This window comes from Colletes latitarsis, chromosome 10 (genome assembly GCF_051014445.1).
Source record: "Colletes latitarsis isolate SP2378_abdomen chromosome 10, iyColLati1, whole genome shotgun sequence".
Taxonomy (NCBI): domain Eukaryota; kingdom Metazoa; phylum Arthropoda; class Insecta; order Hymenoptera; family Colletidae; genus Colletes; species Colletes latitarsis.
In genome coordinates this window covers 26874484-26897577 of record NC_135143.1, presented here as the reverse complement: position 1 = coordinate 26897577, position 23094 = coordinate 26874484, and the positions used below count along the sequence as shown (strand labels likewise).

At 35.5% G+C, this 23094-nt stretch overlaps 1 protein-coding gene across 11 annotated transcripts in view; it reads right to left on the bottom strand.

The window, feature by feature from the left end:
• The window catches only part of Liprin-gamma (liprin protein kazrin), a 181871-nt gene that overhangs the window by 57370 nt on the left and 101407 nt on the right, over nucleotides 1-23094 (bottom strand). For all 11 annotated transcript variants that reach the window (XM_076776290.1, XM_076776288.1, XM_076776298.1 and 8 more), the window contains one exon: nucleotides 14698-14810. In XM_076776290.1, coding sequence (XP_076632405.1) covers nucleotides 14698-14810 — 113 coding nt within the window. The remainder of the gene's footprint in view (nucleotides 1-14697; nucleotides 14811-23094) is intronic.

Genomic DNA, 23094 nt, shown 5'->3' with positions numbered 1-23094 from the left:
TGAAAAAGCTTATATTTTTATGATAGTTGCATTGAGATGAAAGCAATTGTTAACACTTCGATTCTCACGTCATTTATATATTAATTAATTCTCAAGTTGAAATGTTGAAGGAAATAAATTTGAGTAGGATTCATGAATTTTAGTGGGGTTAGGAATATCAGTACTGAAACAAATAATAAGTAATAACAAATAAGTTACGTAGTTTACAATTGTCAGCTTTTATATTTACGATTTTGTAGCCTTTCCAATTCTTTGCAAAATTCGTTTTTGAATGCTACCGAATATAAGAACAAATATGGCGGTCGTGGCGATCGAAAGGTCTGTCGTTCATATTGGAAAAGCCTATATTTTTACGAGAGTTCGTTCGAATCAGGTCTCCGATTCGAGCGGTCTTCACCGGGAAACCGGCGTCGCCGTTAGTCCGGGTTTAATTATAGACGCGAACGCATAATTTTGGCCGCGTTAAGTTTATATTCATCTGTCACGCTCCGAAAAGGTTCACTGCACCCGGCATACTACGGCATCGGCTGATACGCCGCGCTACGCAAATTCGTAATTAATTGTTTACCCTACTAATTCACCGAGCGGAATTTTAGTACGGCTTTGTCGAAACGCTTGCGTACTCTTTGATCCACGGCTGTTCGATTAATCCTCTCATCAGAAACTGATTGCGGTAATAACGCGTCATCGTTAATTCGATTGCTGGTTCTAAGCAACTGATTGAGAGTAAAATTGATTAGAAACTTGGTACTTTTGCTGATGCCTCCGGTGAAATTAATTTAGAGAATATTGCAATTTTTTGTTGCTAGATAATCGAACGTCGACGAGGTAAAACTTGAAATACTAGTTTGTATACTTGCAACAAATGTCTCGTTTGGCAAGAAATATCGTTTCATATAAATATTCACATGGTGAATTTCTTCTAACATTTTTAACAAGCAAAGGAAACTTGTTGAAAATCGAAAACAGTAGACGAAATATACGTGTACACTTTTTTAGTGTTACATTGAAACGTATTAAACAAAATATATCTTTTTCTATATTTCCATAGCATGCAAATGAAAAGTGAAACAAAATTAGCTCCATATTTATTGATTTCTTGAAAAATAGAAGACTTACTCGTGGCAACGAAAGCAAAATAAAAATAAATTGCATAAAATTTAAGATAGAGGAATCTGATTTTTAAAAGATTGATGTTTCTCGCACAAATAAACGGGAATTTCGGCTCGATCAGAAGGAACGCTAATTTTCAACGACTTCGCGTGCCACCCTCGCGCGTGGCCTCTTTTACGCGACGTCCGTGGTTAAACTCCGCCATATTCAAGCTCCCCTCAATGAGATCGGGAGAAAAATTCTCGGCTCGGTGAAAGATGCACGTTTGCATACGTACGACGGTATGAAATGTATTATACCAGCAATCGATTTCGCTGCGTGCTCGACTCCGCTCGAGAGGCAACCGGAGAAAGCTAAAGGTGCCATTGTTAACGCTCGTACAAAGTACTGTGCTCGGTAAACATATCGGAAAGACTACTGGGTCACGATGTCTGGTAGTTTTAATCAGGCTACGAGTGTATCCCCGTTGTAATTCCAACGTGACGTTAATACATTCTCATGCATTAGCGCAACGACTTCCTCCGCGACGCTATTTGGCGAACTCCCCGGGGAAATGGCATGCTCAAACTCGAGGCTGGCCAAAATGTGTCGTACGATGTTTTCTACCAGTCTCATACAGGATGTCTCGAATTTTTTCGTCCATTCTGCGCTCTACTAATGAAAGAGTACTAAAATGTTGCGTAAAAAGAAGTCCATAAATGTTTTGTTGAGATGTTGCAGGAGATAAAGGCATACATACATAGACACATACTCTCATACAGGAAATGCTCCCATAGTTTCGATCGATCGATTAGGATTAGGCTATAAAGTGGAACTTCATTTGTACAAACCAGTCGAGGGTAGTACATAGTTCGGTTAATAGAGATCCATTGGCATTCTCATTACCTCCAAACACACATGGACTCGAATAAAGCTGATTTACAATGGCTTCCTCGCTCAAAGAAAATTGCAAGTTTAAAGATTTCAATAAAATTTAATCCTAAAATCACCACTTTTTCTTATTAGCTCCAAACACACATGGATTGTTTCAAACAGAGACAGACTCGAACAAAGTTGATTTACAATGTTTTACTCACTCGAAGAAAATTGTAAGATTAAAGATTTGAATAAAATTCAATTAAAAAACTCATAATTAAAATTAATTGGGGATGAAGCTTTGGGGCAGAACATTTTGAAGATGTATTTGTGTTTTCAGTGAATTATTTGATTATTTGATCTCTGATATTTGCGTTAATTTTTACGACTAATGCAATATTATTTATTTTAGTGTCCCTATGGCTGAACATTCGTTAGGGAATGTGGTATCAACATGACGTATGTTCTGCACATTATGCATTGAGCGTAAGAATTGCCTTTGATGACGTTTTTCCGAATCGGTGGCCAGTTCGTTCGCCGCGCTTAACACCGTTCAATTTTTTCCTTTGGGGAGCATTAAAGGACATTGCGTACAAAGAAAGACCAACGACTCTGGAAAATACGAGGCACGAGGATCGTTGCAGCGTGTGCTGGAAGAAAAATTTTATGAATTCAGCTTCCAACAGCTTACACGATTAACCCTGTATACAAACGGAGAAGGGAAAATGAACAGCCATATTTGATTAAAAAAAAAATTAACGAAAGACAAAATTGTCTACATACTTCGTTTCATTCGTTATTATGCATATCTATATCGTATCTAATAAACATCGAGTCAACCAAATACTTAATGTAAACAAACAAGGATTTTTATTTTTTTAAATAAGTTTCATCGTACCGAAAATACTGAAAAAGTTACACATTAATAACCACAATAAGGCCCAAAAACTGTAAAAGTATAAACGTGGTTACTCGATAATTTCAGTATAAAATTGGCATTTTTAAACTTTTTTAACACTTTAGAGACCTGTGCATCTTAAAAAATTCATTTCAACTGTATAAGAATTTAGGCAGAAGAGAGACTTTCGTTCTCCAGAAAATCAGTTTTGAGTCGACAAACGTTCGTTATTATTTATTTATCTTCCAGCTATATGCATGAATTTTTTCATTACGATCAAGTAAAAATTGTGGAAGTTATGATGTTAAATAAAATTGCTACTATATAAGATTAAGGGAGTCTACTATTTTGAGGGTCAAATAAATTAGTTATTTTTGCGAATTTTTTTCAAGAAAACTATAAGATTTTCGGAGATGAGTGTCTCTTGCATTTTTATTTATTTATCTTCTGGCTATATGCATGAATTTTTTCATTACGAACAAATGAAAATTGTGGAAGTTATGATGTTAAGTAAAACTCTTATGATATAAGATTAAGGGGGTCTACTATTTTGAGGGTCAAATAAATTAGTTATTTTTGCGAATTTTTTTCAAGAAAACTATAAGATTTTCGGAGATGAATGTCTCTTGCATTTTTATTTATTTATCTTCTGGCTATATGCATGAATTTTTTCATTACGAGAATGTAAAAATTGTAGAAGTTATGATATTAAATAAAATTGTTATGATACCAGATTAAGGGAGTCTCCTGTTTTCAGGATTGAAAAAGTAAGTCATCTTTGGGAATTTTTTTCAAGAAAACCACAAGAATTTTGGAGATGAGTGTCTCTTGCATTTTTATTTATTTATCTTCTGGCTATATGCATGAATTTTTTCATTACGAACAAATAAAAATTGTGGAAGTTACAATGTTAAGTAAAATTGATATGATATAAGATTAAGGGAGTCTCCTACTTACAGGATTGAAACTGTGTCATCTTTGGGAATTTTTTACGAGAAAACTATACGATTTTCGAAGACGAGTATTTCTTACATTTTTATTTATTTATCTTTCAGCCATATGCATGAATTTTTTCATTACGAACAAATAAAAATTATAGAACTTATGATGTTAATTAAAATTGCTACGATATAAGATTAAGTCTCCTACTTTCAGGATTGAAACTGTGTGATCTTTGGGAATTTTCTTCAAGAAAGCTATACGATCTTCGAAAATTGGCATTTTTAAACTGTTTTAAAGGTTCGTTTTGCTAACAAAAATTCTGAAAAAATTCAGAGACCTGTGCATTTAAAAAAAATCATTTCAACTGTATAAGAATTTAGACAATAGAAAGACTTTCGTTCTCCAGAAAATCAGTTTTGAGTCGACGAACGTACACCAGTTTAAATTTCATGAATCGAAACTTTGTGTTTCAGATTTTAACTAGTTTTTAGCTATTTGTGACCATTTTGCGTCGGTGTGTCGAGGTTTAAACAAGAATCCAACGCGGCAAAACGTTACTTCGCGAATAAAAATAGAGAAACGTTACGTGGGAAGGCTTCCAGTCGAACCGGAAGCTCGTGGTTTTTCGTGGATCATGCGCACCGTTAAACGGGCAATTCGCTGTTTCGCTCGAGTCGGAGGGGATCGCGGAAAAGGGTTCGCGTTTCAAATGCAAATAGGGACACGCCGCGACGCATAAGAGGGCGAACTTAGCACTTTTCAGAGGTGGCCGCCAAGTTTCCAGTTCGATAAAGAGTATAAAAGCAATTAAACGCCGCGGCTCTGCTTGCATTGACGTTTCACACGCCGCGATCACACCAACCTGAACAAACGAGCAACAAATTACACGCGCCGAACGAATCTCGCTCCGCGTAACAAGCTCTCGACAAACCGCACTCGACATTTAAACTCAATAATATGCTTCAACTGAAATTTCTATAACTCCTGCAATTAACGATACGAAATTTTTTAATAATTCAAGATGACTCGAAATCCCACACTATAACCGACCAGTTATAATATTTAGTAATATATAAATACACCTGAAATTGTTAAACGCGACAATTTTTTACAGAACTTCATCAACGTTACTGAAATAATTCGTAAATAACTTTTTCAAAAAAGAATAAGAGATTCACAGAAAACAGGAAAAATTAACTCCTATTTAGTGCTTGTTAATGCTTTTAATTTTCCGATGCAAATTTTAATTCACCACGATTTAACGCAGTCCAATCTTACTCTCAAAGGTAATAAATTATCGTCGAGACAAATGATTCTAACGTCGTTCCATTCGAATGTAATTATTATAATTACAATACAGCTGTACCGATAGTCGAACTTCCGAGATTGAAAAGGAATCCTCTCGAAGAAATAATTAAATTTCGTAACTACCGCGCGGGGTATTGTTACATTAATTACTGGAATTGATTAGTAGAGCGCAATTAGAAGTTAACGGAATGTGTGCAGGGGTCGGTTCGCGTTCCCTTCAGATTCCGTGTAGCAATCCACTGCGAGGATCAGCGTTTTGAGTGGCTTTTTTACCCTTCGTGGCCTGATTCAGCTCGCCTCGTCGTCGCGGGTAGGGGGAGGGGTTGGAGAAAAAAAAAAAAAATAGAGAAATGCAAATTTAATTACCGGAGTACTCGGCACGTCGACGAACACCGACTACGTTTCTCGAGTACAGCCTGCATGACGTTTCGCGAATTTCAGTTTAAATTTATCTTGTCACCATATTTCGCATGTTCCGGTATACCAACGTTCGCTTTTGCAAGATCCGCGGTGACGTTGTTATAACACGTATTATGCGAACAAAATGTTAAAGTAATTCGCGTTAATTGGAGCGACGAGCGTCAGCGTAAATGGTCTAATTACCTTTTTCCAGGGCACTTCAGTTTCTTTTTTTTTTTTCAACTCTGTAACCCCGGGCTTAATGAATCGTTAATTTATACTTATTCGCTTTCTATGCTGAAAACAATTTTTCATCCCGTTGGTAATTTTAGAAATTCGAATAGACTTGTGCACTGCGTGGAATTACTTTGAGTTTCTAAATATACAGAGAGCGTGTCTAAACAATTTTGTATCGCGTCTGGTGAATCGAAACAACGCGCAAGGGATGAAAATGTTTCTATAATTTTTCACGTGCTAATTTTAAAATCTGTGTGTTAATTATATACATGTTTAAGGACTGATTAGAATTCCACGATTGTCAATACACTCTCTAATTTATTAGAAATTGCTCGTAAAATAGAATAAGTAAATAGAAAATATCATTCTGGTGTAATTATTGGAATTGCTATAATAAAACACAAATATAATTATATCCACTTTAATAGAATATTTAAAGAGCGTATGCAAACAATTTTCTACTATGTTCACTGTATTCAATCAACGTGTTAAAGATGAAAAGTGTGTTGAGTATACAGCATTAAGCGATGTAAAAATCGAATGATATAAAAGATTTTCGTCAAAATAAAATTGATTAGGCATCCATAGAATTCGTCTTTGCATCTTTTTTTAATTATTGAGTTGGCTGAGAAAAATAATTATATCGTTTTAACGCGATTTAAATAACTTATTTCGAACGACCGTGGGAGTGAAAAAGAAAAGAAATGGCCACGCTTCTAAAGTTCGTGTGGTTTTTTCCCCGCGCGTGTATCCACGTACCTTGCGGGTATTATACGTGCCTTAACACCAACGGTAACGGATTAACCCCCTTTCGATCGCATACAGGGCCGTATTCCCAATGCGATTTTCTGTCGCGCGGAAGAAAATGTCATCCATCACTGTTATCTCGGCACCATCCGTTCTGTGTTTCGGAAAAAAAGCTGACAGACGAACAGACGGATCTGTGTTCCACATAAGCCGATTCGATGGGGGGGAAAAGTAGTCGAATCCGCTGTTCTGCGTGTGTATTCCGTTTGAAGCTAGAAATAAGTAGCAGCAGACAGCCACTGGACAGACCAGTGTACGTATCGCTCGATGGGAACAGGAATTGTCAAATAAAACTGAAAAATCTATACACTGCTGGTTTTCTTTACCAATTTTTTTACGAAACCATTTAATAACAAGTCAACCGTATAAATAAAAACCACTAACCACCATTTAAAATAAACTCGAAATAGAAAATTTACTTAAAATCAAATATTTCCAACCATAATATTTCATTCAAAATAATTTCTGTCCTATCGTTTAGCAATTTTTTTACGAACAAAAATCGTTTCTGCGTTTCTATTATAAAAAGAAATTCTTTAACACTCAAAACTACCTTGCAACGATTACAGTAAAATTGAATATAAAATTTTCTGTAAAATTCTCAGAGATTTCGGATCAGATATGATGATTCGATTCTCCCGCCAATTTGATAGATTCGAAGCGTTCCAAGCCTCGTCGCTGGCCGTGTGTATCGAAATCTGAAGGAAAGTTATACATTTTTTTAAGCAGAATCGCGCAACATTTGTTTCGATGTTCCCATGATTTCGAGGATGGTCGAAAAACAGCATTACGTTGGAGGGGTTGGGTTCGAGAATGCGTAGCGGCCGCGGTGAACGAAAAGGGAGCTGAAGAGACGAAGTAGAAGAGAGGATTCACTGTGAAGCATAGCGGGGTACCACTTAGCAGCTCGACAAACACGCCGCACGCTACGCTACCGCGGAAAAAAGGCTGGAAAAGAGGGTGAAACGGATGGAAGAGACGGAGGAGCGTCTCCTGATTTTGCATTTTTCATTTAGTCCATGTCCCCCTTTTGCTCGAGCGCATTGGTAAGTGCGCGTGATTCACGATGCACTCGTTGCAGATCGCTAGTTAGCATAGAAACCAGTAATACAAGACAACAATGCAAACAGAGTTTCATGCAGCATCCGTGTACCAGCGAGTGTACCGAGTCTTTTGTTCGCGGGAATCATTATGCCATTTGAATTTCGGGCGTCAGGATACGACCTACCGATGCAACGATATTGAAGACACTTCAGAAACGCTGATGCAACGTTCCTTGCACCCCGCACGTTTCTTCCCTTTTGCGTCTTCCTCCTGCGACTATCTTTCGCTTTAAAGTCATTTTGTAAATTTTTAGAGTCATCTTTGGCAATTTTTTACGAGAAAACTACAAGATTTTTGGAGATGAGTGTTTCTTGCATTTTTATTTATTTATCTTTTAGCTATATGTATGAATTTTTTTATTACGAACAAATGAAAATTATAGAAATTATGAGGTTAAGTAAAATTGCTACGATATAAGATTAAGAGAGTCTCCTATTTTCAGGATCGAAAAAGTAAGTCATCTTTGGGAATTTTTTTCAAGAAAACTACAAGATTTTTGGAGATGAATGCTTCTTGCATTTTTATTTATTTATCTTTCGGCTATATGCATGAATATTTTCATTACGAACAAATAAAAATTGTGGAAGTTACAATGTTAAGTAAAATTGATATGGTATAAGATTAAGAGAGTCTCCTATTTTCAGGATCGAAAAAGTAAGTCATCTTTGGGAATTTTTTTCAAGAAAACTACAAGATTTTTGGAGATGAGTGTCTCTTGCATTTTTATTTATTTATCTTCTGACTATATGCATGAATTTTTTCATTACGAAAATGTAAAAATTGTAGAAGTTACGATGTTAAGTAAAATTGTTATGATTTAAGATTAAGGGGGTCCACTATTTTGAAGGTCAAATAAATTAGTTATTTTTGCGAATTGTTTTCAAGAAAACTATAAGATTTTTGGTAACGAGTGTCTCTTGCATTTTTATTTATTTATCTTTCGGCTATATACACGAATTTTTTCATTACGAACAAATAAAAATTGTAGAAGTTATGATGTTAAGTAAAATTGCTACGATATAAGATTAAGGGAGTCTCCTGCTTTCAGGATCGAAAAAGTAAGTCATCTTTGGGAATTTTTTGCGAGCAAACTATACGATTTTCGAAGACGAGTATTTCTTACATTTTTATTTATTTATCTTTCGGCTATATGCATGAATTTTTTTATTGCGAACAAATAAAAATTATAGAACTTATGATGTTAATTAAAATTGCTACGATATAAGATTAAGTCTCTTACTTTCAGGATTGAAAAAGTAAGTCATCTTTGCGAATTTTTTACGAGAAAACTATACGATTTTTGGAGATGAGTGTCTCTTGCATTTTTATTTATTTATCTTTCGGCTATATGCATGAATTTTTTCATTGCGAACAAATAAAAATTATAGAACTTATGATGTTAATTAAAATTGCTACGATATAAGATTAAGTCTCCTACTTTCAGGATCGAAAAAGTAAGTCATCTTTGGGAATTTTTTTCAAGAAAACTACAAGATTTTTGGAGATGAGTGTCTCTTGCATTTTTATTTATTTATCTTCTGACTATATGCATGAATTGTTTCATTACGAAAATGTAAAAATTGTAGAAGTTATGATGTTAAGTAAAATTGTTATGATTTAAGATTAAGGGGGTCCACTATTTTGAGGGTCAAATAAATTAGTTATTTTTGCGAATTTTTTTCAAGAAAATTATAAGATTTTTGGTAACGAGTGTCTCTTGCATTTTTATTTATTTATCTTTCGGCTATATACACGAATTTTTTCATTACGAAAATGTAAAAATTGTAGAAGTTATGATGTTAAGTAAAATTGCTACGATATAAGATCAAGGGAGTCTCCTGCTTTCAGGATTGAAAAAGTAAGTCATCTTTGGGAATTTTTTTCGAGAAAACTATACGGTTTTCGGAGATGAGCGTCTCTTGCATTTTTATTTATTTATTTTTCGGCTATATACACGAATTTTTTCATTACGAACAAATAAAAATTATAGAAGTTGTGATGTTAAGTAAAATTGCTACGATATAAGATTAAGGGAGTCTCCTGCTTTCAAGATCGTAAAAGTAAGTCATCTTTGGGAATTTTTTACGAGAAAACTATACGGTTTTCGAAGACGAGTGTCTCTTACATTTTTATTTATTTATCTTTCAGCTATATGCATGAATTTTTGTACTACAAACAAATAAAAATTATGAGAGTTATGAAAAGATATCTCCGTTTAATAAGAGTGCAGTTGGATTTCTTAAATGCATCGATGCATAAAAATGATTAAAATTTTGAAAGCATAGTTTTTGTCATTTGCATTGCACGACCTGCGCTACCAGTGACATTCTCCTTCAAATATCAATATATAAGACCCGTGCAATAGTTATCAACGTTTCATTTCGCTTTAAACCTTGAATACGAAACCGATATAGCACATTTGAAAAGACTTCCTTCGCGCGTATTGTTTCAGGATTTCTGTCGCGTATTCAGATCAGTGCCGCCGTCATTTCACCACATTTTTTTTTCCTTTTTTTTTTTTTACTTTCTTCCCGTCGGTTCCGACTAGCTTCGTCGCCGGTTTGTTATAAAGGCGGGATAAAAAGGTATCGAAATTCAAACGCGACTCGCGTAACAGGACGATCTCAACGCCGAAACGTCGGGCACGGAATTCACGGACCGCCGTCATCTTCTTCCGTTAGATACTTTTCAGCGCGCTATTGATCATTCCGCCGTGCACGGTATAAGATTGAAAACGTGTCTGCTGGTACTGGCGAGCAATTTCCGCCGCGTCCCCGTTTTCGAGCCGGGGACATCTTTTTGTTAATTTCCACGGAACAGTCGCGCGATTTTACTGCAAACGTGACCAGAAATTGCGAACACCTTTCGTTAAACAAGGCGAAAGAAACGATAAACGGCAGAAAGGAAACTGGAAACGTATTATTGCCCGCACCTGGCTCTCGCGTCTGATTAATTATCGACTAATACCACTGTTAACGGAACAGAATCGGAGATCTTACGCGAGCAATAAATAACCAATAAAATCAACGGAATTCGTTCGATCTAACATTTAAACTTTGACCTGTTCCATCGTAAAATAAAGTTACACTTTAAATGATTTTTAAAAGAACAAACAAGTCAAATGCATTTCCTCGAAACTTGGAAACTTTTGCATTTAAATTTCCGGCAAAAAATGTGTAGTTTTCGCGATTAGATTACCAATCAACCGCCAAAGTCGAGCACTTACGATGGTGTTTATCGTGCAAAACGTTCCAAGTCCGACGCGAAATTGCAAATGGCAAATCATAAATAATGAATGCGATACTCGTTCCTTCCCATCGAATTTCAACGGCCACGTTCCCATACCTAACTGTCATCGTTAGGTCTAATTTGCAAGCCGTCTATTTAATGGCGTTAATTTCGAAATCACACCGCAACGACCGCTGCAGGACGCCATTCACCGGACGATGCGTTTGTCCGGCGTACGATTCGCGAGGTTTGTTAATTACAGAGCGTTCTGTGTCTGTTATTCTTTCGTTTTATTTAATTTTTATTATTCTCGGGGCGTGCAATTCCGCGGAACGGCGGTGAACAACGACCGGGACCGGAAGAAAACGACCGTTTTCGCGTGGAAAAGGAAACGACAAAAATTCATCGACACGCGAAACGACGCTTTATTGCATAACCGTGGAAAATAATTTCGATTTAATTAAAAGGGGATCAATAAGCTGCATGGATTTCTGTATCCCGTTACAGGTCGTTGGAACTTATTGCGATACGCTGATAATTAAATCGGGCGTTGAAAGAAACTCGATCACGTGCGTTCAGCGATTGGCCCCTCAGACATGGAATCGATTATCAGAATTAACAGGGGGATAATTAAATAATGAAGAATGTATCAATCGTTTGGTTTTTATCGTGGATAACGTATCAGGGAAATATTTTTGTTGCACGATAAAATAAACAGTTTTGATTTTATTTTTATTTACTATGTACCCGTCGATATTCAGTTACGAAATACTACCTAGAATTAATCGAGGGTCGAAAACAAAATGGTCGAAACGTCGTGATAATGAACAGACACATTTGGTTTGAGGTTACGCGACCGCGAGTTCGAATGTTATGGCGCACCGCATGCTCGAAATTAGGATTTGTATCGTGGTTAATATTTTCCTTCTGTTTTCTGACTCGTTTCACAAAGCGACCATGTCCGCGGTAAATTAAAAATCTCTACTAAAAGATAATTCACGAGCTATAAAAAGCTCCAGAATTTTCATTATTGACTGTGAGAATAGTAGAAATACGAAAATCACAGATGAGGTATACGAGTAGACTTTACATCCAATGTACTTTTATGGACCATTTTTATGGGATTTCTTCACTTCATGGCTTTAAGGAACAGTATTTCAAACATTCTTAGAATTTCTACATATTCTACATTAAAATACGCGTAGTTTGCTTTTTTAAACATTAAAATCGTCCAATCCGTTCAGAAGTTATGATATTTTAAACATTCGCATGGAATTTTGGAGTGACATTTTAGGCCATGCATCATATTTTCGTTTAGGAATTTTTTTCTCGAAACTGAGTAGAATTTCGGGGGTATGTCTATTGACAAAAAATGATTGTGATTGACCTCTGTAATCGAAAATAATTTTTTCAAAACGATTCGAAATTTTTTTTTTCGCCGAAAAATTTAGGCACCTACCCCCTGTCGATTTTTCATAAAAATTTCTTTTTCATTTTTAGTAATTTTGTTTGACGCCCTACAGAAAAGTTGTCTAATACTTCTTTGCAGGCATCTATGGACTCTACTTCAGGAAAAAGTTTCATTGAAATATATTCACTATTATAGGAGTTATGGCTGTTTGAAAATTGGACCATTTTCATGGGGTTTTTCTAACTTCACGGGGTCAAGGAACAACTTTTCGAATATTTTTTGAATTTCTACATATTCTACATTAAAATACGCGTAGTTTGCTTTTTTAAACATTAAAATCGTCCAATCCGTTCAGAAGTTATGATATTTTAAACATTCGCATGGAATTTTGGAGTGACATTTTAGGCCATACATCATATTTTCGTTTAGGAATTTTTTTCTCGAAACTGAGTAGAATTTCGGGGGTATGTCTATTGATAAAAAATGATTGTGATTGATTTCTGTAATCGAAAATAATTTTTTCAGAACGATTCGAAATTTTTTTTTCGCCGAAAAATTTAGGCATTTACCCCCTGTCGATTTTTCATAAAAATTCCTTTTTCATTTTTAGTAATTTTGTTTGACGCCCTACAGAAAAGTTGTCTAATACTTTTTTGCAGGCATCTATGGACTCTACTTCAGAAAAAAGTTTCATTGAAATATATTCACTATTATAGGAGTTATGGCTGTTTGAAAATTGGATCATTTTCATGGGGTTTTTCTAACTTCACGGGGTCAAGGAACAACTTTTCGAATATTTTTTGAATTTCTACATATTCTACATTAAAATACGCGTAGTTTGCTTTTTTAAACATTAAAATCCTCCAATCCGTTCAGAAGTTATGATATTTTAAACATTCGCATGGAATTTTGGAGTGACATTTTAGGCCATACATCATATTTTCGTTTAAGAATTTTTTTCTCGAAACTGAGTAGAATTTCGGGGGTATGTCTATTGATAAAAAATGATTGTGATTGATTTCTGTAATTGAAAATAATTTTTTCAAAACGATTCGAAATTTTTTTTTTTCGCCGAAAAATTTAGGCATTTACCCCCTGTCGATTTTTCATAAAAATTTCTTTTTCATTTTTAGTAATTTTGTTTGACGCCCTACAGAAAAGTTGTATAATACTTTTTTGCAGGCATCTATGGACTCTACTTCAGAAAAAAGTTTCATTGAAATATATTCACTATTATAGGAGTTATGGCTGTTTGAAAATTGGATCATTTTCATGGGGTTTTTCTAACATCACGGGGTCAAGGAACAACTTTTCGAATATTTTTTGAATTTCTACATATTCTACATTAAAATACGCGTAGTTTGCCTTTTTAAACATTAAAATCGTCCAATCCGTTCAGAAGTTATGATATTTTAAACATTCACATGGAATTTTGGAGTGACATTTTAGGCCATGCATCATATTTTCGTTTAGGAATTTTTTTCTCGAAACTGAGTAGAATTTCGGGGGTATGTCTATTGACAAAAAATGATTGTGATTGACCTCTGTAATCGAAAATAATTTTTTCAAAACGATTCGAAATTTTTTTTTTTCGCCGAAAAATTTAGGCATTTACCCTACCCTTGTCGATTTTTCATAAAAATTTCTTTTTCATTTTTAATAATTTTGTTTGACGCCCTACAGAAAAGTTGTCTAATACTTCTTTGCAGGCATCTATGGACTCTACTTCAGAAAAAAGTTTCATTGAAATATATTTACTATTATAGGAGTTATGGCTGTTTGAAAATTGGACCATTTTCATGGGGTTTTTCTAACATCACGGGGTCAAGGAACAACTTTTCGAATATTTTTTGAATTTCTACATATTCTACATTAAAATACGCGTAGTTTGCTTTTTTAAACATTAAAATCGTCCAATCTGTTCAGAAGTTATGACTTTTTAAAGATTCGCATGAGATTTGGGAAGTTTTCTGACCTCACATTAGATTTTCGGTAAGGAATTTTTTCCTCGAAACTGGGTAGGAATTCGAGGGTATGTGTAATGACCAAAAATGATTGTACTTGACCCCCGCAACCGAAAGTAATTTTTTTAGAACGATTTGAAATTTTTTAATTTCGTCGAAAAATTTCACACATTCTCGAATTTTTTTTACGAAAGTGGGTAGGATTTCGAGGGTATGTCTATTCACCAAAAATGATTGTAATCGACCCCTGCAATCGAAAATAATTTTTTCAGAACGATTTGAAATTTTTTAACTTCGTCGAAAAATTGGTCCGCCTACCCCCTGTTATTTTGAATAAATTTGCTTGACGATCTACGGAAATGTTGTTAAATACTTTTTCGTAGGTATCCATGAGCACTGAATGCATGTAAATCTAGAGTCGAAGTGCTCACCTGTGCATCTGCAAGGATGCGTCGCATCAAGGCCAAGGTGGGGTGCGTTGTGAGATCATCTTGAAGGGCAAGTGCTTCACCTTCTTTGTTTAATCGGTTTAGTGTAGTGAGAGCTGAAACAAACCACAACGATGCGAACAAGAATTAGTGAGAATCCAAATCATCGTAAAAGTCATTGATTTCCATTTACCGCGTCGGGTAATTACAATTATTTACAGACTCCTCCACGACACGCCCCAGAGTCGGGGTAATTTTAGTCGCGAACAACGAATACAAATTTCAGATCGACTCGTAAACTATCTTCTACGTACCTTTTGTTCATAAATTCATTTATGTAATGAAATCTATTAACGAAACTTTTCAAAAATACGAGCAAAAGCTAGTTTACGAGTTTGGAAAGGCGATTAAAAATTATATTGAAAGTGGGGAAGAATATTTGTTATGTTGCTTTGGGAAGTTTCCCGTTATTGCGATGATAGCTATTAATCATGCAAGAGAAAGTACGACCTTCCACAATATTCACTATTTATTAGAATAGCTTTCTGCTTTCAACATTTTTTCTACTTCCTCTCGATTCTTCTACAGAGAATTCCCAATTTCTTTTTAAAGTCCAATATTTGTACAATGAACAAATGCCTTAAGCTTGGTTAACCATTCACCGTTCGTAGAAACATATTAATTATTAAAAAAATACCATCGCGTTAGATCGAGCGTCTAAGTGCTGCAATAAGAATTCCCGTAAAATCTAATTACAATTGACAAAAAGTTTCCAGCGGGTTAAAAGCGGACATTGATCACGATTCCGGGGGTGCCAATTCCCAGACTATGGTAAAACTAATTACATTAATGTCGTCCGGGGCACGACACTGCCGGCAACTAATACACGAACGGAGCTTTGGCATAGCTGGCACGTCCTGTCATTAACCGGGTACATCTGGCGAAATCGGTATCCGGGAAATATCAAGGGATGCGTGCCACTAAGCACGCCGATGCCTTCGCAACCGTAGACAGAGGGAGGGGACAGGAACCATGGGATTCCAAGCTCGGTTTAAACCGGCCAAGATGGCTGTCTCTTGACTCGTTCATCTCCCATTACCTTCACCGAGTCGTTTCTGCGACGGGATAATTGAATTCTCGGAGCATGGTAGTCGTGGCGCGAAGGTGGAAAGGCCCGAGGGGTGCCAAACTGTTATCGACAAGTTCGTGAGAGAAGCTCGTTTCGGGCTCAGAGACGAACACGCCATCCCTTGCCGTCCCGTTCTCCTCTCCTCATCGTTGATATATCGCGTTGGACTTTGAAGTGCGCTTTGATGTACAACGTGCGAGAAATTTCTGGCGATGGCGAAATGGTTCCTAGGCTCGATTAAGTCGCCGGGGGAAGATTTTTAATGCTTCGCGATGACCATCTCGCGAGCTTTTTCAAGCTTCTGGGGGCCATGTTGTTTGAAAACATTCCATCGAAGCAATTTGGTTCAATCTCGAAGGATACTGGGAACCACTAAACTGCGTTTGAGAACTCTCACATGAGTCTTTTTTAATATAAGATTTATGGATCCATAGATACAACATTGTATTCTACAGTTGCAAGATAGAAGTTCTTGAATGGTCTAGAAAATACACTTTGTTATTATATAGTTACTCCCACTCGTATTCGTATGCTTCGCGATGATTATAGCGAGCTTTTTCAAGATTCTGGGGGCCATATTCTTTGAAAATGTTTCATCGAAGCAATTGGGTTCAATTTCGAAGGATACTGGAAACCACTAAACTGCGTTTGAGAACTCTCACATGAGTCTTTTTTAATATTAGATTTACGGATCCATAGATACAACATTGTATTCTACAATTGCAAGATAGAAGTTCTTGAATGGCTTAGAATGTATACTTTGTTATTATATAGTTACTCCCACTTATATTCGTACGCTTTGCAATGATTATAGCGAGCTTTTTCAAGCTTCTGGGGGCCATATTCTTTGAAAATGTTTCATCGAAGCAATTGGGTTCAATTTCGAAGGATACTGGAAACCACCAAACTGCGTTTGAGAACTCTCACATGAGTCTTTTTTAATATTAGATTTATGGATCCATAGATACAACATTGTATTCTACAAGTGCAAGATAGAAGTTCTTGAATGGTCTAGAATAGATACTTTGTTATTATACAGTTACTCCCACTCCTATTCGTACGCTTTGCAATGATTATAGCGAGCTTTTGCAAGCTTCTGGGGGCCATATTCTTTGAAAATGTTTCATCGAAGCAATTGGGTTCAATTTCGAAGGATACTGGGAACCACTAAACTGCGTTTGAGAACTCCCACGAGAGTCTTTTTCAATATTAGATTTACGGATCCATAGATACAATTGTATTCTACAATTGCAAGATAGAAGTTCTTGAATGGTCTAGAATAGATACTTTGTTCTTATACAGTCACTCCCACTTATATTCGTACGCTTTGCAATGATTATAGCGAGCTTTTTCAAGCTTCTGGGGGCCATGTTGTCTGAAAACATTCGATCGAAGCAATTGGGTTCAATTTCGAAGGATACTGGGAACCACTAAACTGCGTTTGAGAACTCTCACATGAGTCTTTTTTAATATAAGATTTATGGATCCATAGATACAACATTGTATTCTACAGTTGCAAGATAGAAGTTCTTGAATGGTCTAGAAAATACACTTTGTTATTATATAGTTACTCCCACTCCTATTCGTACGCTTTGCAATTATTATAGCGAGCTGTTTCAAGCTTCTGGGGGCCATATTCTTTGAAAATGTTTCATCGAAGCAATTGGGTTCAATTTCGAAGGATACTGGAAACCACCAAATTGCGTTTGAGAACTCTCACATGAGTTTTTTTTAATATTAGATTTATGGATCCATAGATGCAACATTGTATTGTACAATTGCAAGATAGAAATTCTTGAATGGCTTAGAATGTATACTTTGTTATTATATAGTTACTCCCACTTATATTCGTACGCTTTGCAATGATTATAGCGAGCTTTTTCAAGCTTCTGGGGGCCATATTCTTTGAAAATGTTTCATCGAAGCAATTGGGTTCAATTTCGAAGGATACTGGGAACCACTAAACTGCGTTTGAGAACTCCCATGAGAGTCTTTTTCAATATTAGATTTACGGATCCATAGATACAACATTGTATTCTACAATTGCAAGATAGAAGTTCTTGAATGGTCTAGAATGTATACTTGGTTATTATACAGTTACTCCCACTCCTATTCGTACGCTTTGCAATGATTATAGCGAGCTTTTTCAAGCTTCTGGGGGCCATATTCTTTGAAAATGTTTCATCGAAGCAATTGGGTTCAATTTCGAAGGATACTGGGAACCACCAAACTGCGTTTGAGAACTCTCACATGAGTCTTATTAATATTAGATTTACGGATCCATAGATACTACATTGTATTCTACAATTGCAAGATAGAAGTTCTTGAATGGCCTACAATATATACTTTGTTATTATACAGTTACTCCCACTCCTATTCGTACGCTTTGCAATGATTATAGCGAGCTTTTTCAAGCTTCTGGAGGCCATATTGTTCGCAAATGTTTCATCGAAGCAATTGGGTTCAATTTCGAAGGATACTGGGAACCACCAAACTGCGTTTGAGAACTCCCATGAGAGTCTTTTTCAATATTAGATTTATGGATCCATAGATACAACATTGTATTCTACAATTGCAAGATAGAAGTTCTTGAATGGTCTAGAATAGATACTTTGTTATTATACAGTTACTCCCACTCCTATTCGTACGCTTTGGAATGATTATAGCGAGCTTTTTCAAGATTCTGGGGGCCATATTCTTTGAAAATGTTTCATCGAAGCAATTGGGTTCAATTTGAAAGGATACTGGGAACCACTAAACTGCGTTTGAGAACTCCCACGGGAGTCTTTTTTAATATTAGATTTACGGATCCATAGATACAACATTGTATTCTACAATTGCAAGATAGAAGTTCTTGAATGGCCTGCAATATATACTTTGTTATTATACAGTTACTCCCACTCGTATTCGTACACTGATCACTATAAATGAGTCTTTAACAGTTGTCATTTCTTATGAATTCCTTGTATTTATTTTTATCATATGTTCTTTATTACAAATGTATTACTTCTCTATTTATAAAGTAGTTTTTGTCTTTTGTCTTTTATTTAATTTTATTTTAGTTTAGTTAGACTAACTTAATTGTAGTTTATTTAATTTAATTTTACTTTATTCAATTTCATTTAATTTAATTTTTAAAATACGGTCACCCATCTCGTACTGGTTGCAGCGAACGCAGCTTCACTTCAGTAATCGGACGTGAACTGTTTTTAACTGTTTTTTTTTTGTAACTAACGTTTATTGTGCCAAAAAAAACAATTATAAATGTATGTACAAAGGGGTACAATGAACCTAAACGTACAAACAGCTATGTAGGATTACAATTTAGACGAATGACTCAACATAGAGCTCGCGTAATTTTAACACTAAACAATGTCTTATACTAGGGGCAAGATTTAATATTTTGCATAGAAAAATGGAAAAAAACTATACAAAGCGAAATTAAAGAGAGGGAGACTTATTAGTAATTTACTCAAAAAAAAAATGGAGAACAACTCTACTCGTAAGAAACCATCTCTTTTTCATTTATAATGAATCACCATTATAGCGTACGAATATAAATAGTAATATTAACTGTGTATAAATGGGGGAAGAGCTCAATAATAAAGAATACAAATTACCGTTTAAAAATTTGTTAACTCTCGCAGAGCCCGCGTTATCCTTTTTTCACGAGTACAGTAAAAAATAACTGACAGCGAAACGAAGTACACTTTCGAACGCTCGACATGGCGAACGAATAAATTTTTCACCCTCGCTTCCCCGTTCGCCCAATTATTTATTTACATGCCAAGAAGGATTCCCCGACTTCGTTACTCGAGCAATTTCTGGCGTTCCCGTTCGGTTATACCGTAATTGCTCGAATTTGAAAATGAATTAAAACAGAGTGTTAAAGGCCCGTTCCGCGCGCGGCAACGATTTTCTTATCTCGTCGCTTAATTACTGGAGCAACGAAGTTCTTGATGAAAGGACGTAACGGCCGTTTCAAGTGCGAGCGGGATACAAGCTTAACGCAATTACGTTGTGAATTATTTGTTTCGTGGAAAGAGGCGCGAAACGAAATTAGCGAGCATGTTAAGCGGGAGGGAAACTCGGGAATGCAGTGGAACTTTGCCGAAAAATTTCCGAGTGGTAAATTTTCGGGAGCAAAACGCGGCGTCTGCGAGGTGAGAATTTAATTTTGGAATGTATACTGGTGAAATTCGCTGGAAGAAATATGCTTCGTACCGCGCGAACCCAAAATGGAATTTTATTTATGCCCTTCAACGCGTCGACTGCCACGAATACGTGAAATTTTCCGCGAGATCAATTGGATATTATCTAATTTGGCGATTGTTTCGAAGTTAATCGAGTTAAAAAATATACGTGTATTTTTACTTGGGTCAACGTATTCCCTGAAAATTTGAACTCGATTTTCTCGCGCATGGAAATAATTTTGTTCCATTTTTTTCGTAGAATCTCATCACAGTCGTGTCAGGAACCTGTGCATCGATCGTGAGAGGATTAAAAAATTTCCGTGTCGCTCGATTATCGCAAACTTTCGGAATAGGCTAGTTGTAAATCCTGGGTCAGCCTGCACGAAAGCCAAACGTGATTATTACAACGCAGCTGCACATTAATTGCGTTATTAGGTTCGATTGCCGGTGACGATACGGTTACCAGGCCCCTCGACAGATAATATCGAGGAACCTCTAACACCGTTATCCATTCCCTGGCGAACTTTCCTTAATTCTATTACTGCCTCACTGGCACATAACTTCGCGCTGCGTGGGAGTTATTAATACCGGCGAAAAAGCGAATTCCCATCAGGCGAAACCGGCGATAAATCGACCCGTGGATCCCTGCTACGCGACACGATGCAGTTTTTGCGAAAACGGATTCATCCTGCTGAAATATTCTTGATGGATACTGCTGCTTGAAGATTTCAGACCATCGACGGACTCCGGTATAAAAGGAAACTCTTGAAACTGTAATATAGGATATCAAAGAAAAAGATTCGTAGACTTTGAAGATTCATAGCGGGCGAGAGGGGCAAAAATTTTTAATTAACGGTCCTACAGTCAATTCGTTTTATTATTTAGAAACGTTCTACGAATTGGGTTAAAATTCGTTGTGAAGGAAGTTTTTTAAGAAACGTAAAAAATTTATCAATGGACTGATTGATTGTAAGCAGCTTTTATTACGTTTAAATTTTAGATGGAAGTATTGCACATCTTGCTTTGTTAATTCGGATACTATTGCTTGTACTATTGCTTTTAAATGTATCTTTTGAGAGATTTTGTGGCGAGATAAAGAATTTTATAATTTTTGAATCTATACATGAAGAATTACTAAAATTTTATAAGTCAATGAGGTTTTTGCCTGTAAATAAATAAATAAAGAAAATATCGTAGGCAAAAGGTGGTTCATGAATAAGTCCAACTGTTTTATTCGTTATTCGAGAATAAAATTGGTCCGACTGGCCTTGATACTGCCACTGATGAATACTGTGCATCTATTGAAAATTTTATAAATCTATTTTGTCAAGTAAATAAATAAATAAATGAAAAAATCGTGGGCAAAAGGTGGTTCACGAATAAGTCCAACTGTTTTATTCGTTATTCGAGAATAAAATTGGTTCGATTGGCCTTGATACTGTCACTAATAAATACTGTGCATCTATTGAAAATTTTATAAATCTATTTTGTCAAGTAAATAAATAAATAAATGAAAAAATCGTGGGTAGAAGGTGGTTCGCGAATAAGTCCAACTGTTTTATTCGTTATTCGAGAATAAAATTGGTTCGACTGGCCTTGATACTGCTACTAATAAATACTGTGCATCTATTGAAAATTTTATAAATCTATTTTGTCAAGTAAATAAATAAATAAATGAAAAAATCGTGAGTAGAAGGTGGTTCGCGAATAAGTCCACCAGTTTTATTCGTTATTCGAGAATAAAATTGGTCCGACTGGCCTTGATACTGCCACTAATAAATACTGTGCATCTATTGAAAATTTTATAAATCTATTTTGTCCGTGAATAAATAAATAAATAAAAAAATCGTGGGCAGAAGGTGGTCCACGAATAAGTTCAACAATTTTATTCGTTATTCGAGAATAAAATTGGTCCGACTGGCCTTAATACTACCATTGATGAATACTGTGTATCTATTGACATTTTTAATGTATCTTTTGAGAAATTTCGAGGTCAGATAAACAATCTTCTGCAATTTAGGAATCCATACACGATGAGCTATTAAAATTTTGTAAATCAATTTTACTCGTAAATGAATAAATAAAAAAATCGTGGGCAGAAAGTGTTCCAGGAATAAATAGCATCAGCATTGCTACTAATAGAAACTGTGTATCTGTTAACTTTATTAATGAACCTTTTGAGAAATTTCGAGGCCATAAAATTTTATAAATCAATTTCACCCGTAAATAAATAAATAAATAAAAAAATCGTGGGCAGAAGATGGTCCACGAATAAGTCCAACAGTTTTATTCGTTATTCGAGAATAAAATTGGTCTGTCTGGCCTTGATACTGCCACTAATAAATACTGTGCATCTATTAAAAATTTTATAAATCTATTTTGTCAAGTAAATAAATAAATAAATAAAAAAATCATGGGCAGAAGGTGGTCCACGAATAAGTCCACCAGTTTTATTCGTTATTCGAGAATAAAATTGGTCCGACTGGCCTTAATACTACCATTGATGAATACTGTGTATCTATTGACATTTTTAATGTATCTTTTGAGAAATTTCGAGGTCAGATAAACAATCTTTTGCAATTTAGGAATCCACACACGATGAGCTATTAAAATTTTATAAATGAATTTTGCTTGTAAATGAATAAATAAAAAAATCGTGGGCAGAAAGTGTTCCAGGAATAAATAGCATCAGCATTGCTACTAATAGAAACTGTGTATCTGTTAACTTTTTTAATGAACCTTTTGAGAAATTTCGAGGCCATAAAATTTTATAAATCAATTTCACCCGTAAATAAATAAATAAAAAAATCGTGGGCAGAAGATGGTCCACGAATAAGTCCAACAGTTTTATTCGTTATTCGAGAATAAAATTGGTCCGACTGGCCTTGATACTGCCACTAATAAATACTGTGCATCTATTGAAAATTTTATAAATCTATTTTGTCCGTGAATAAATAAATAAATAAAAAAATCGTGGGCAGAAGGTGGTCCACGAATAAGTCCACCAGTTTTATTCGTTATTCGAGAATGAAATTGGTCCGACTGGCCTTTCATAAATGTGACCCGTAAATAAATAAA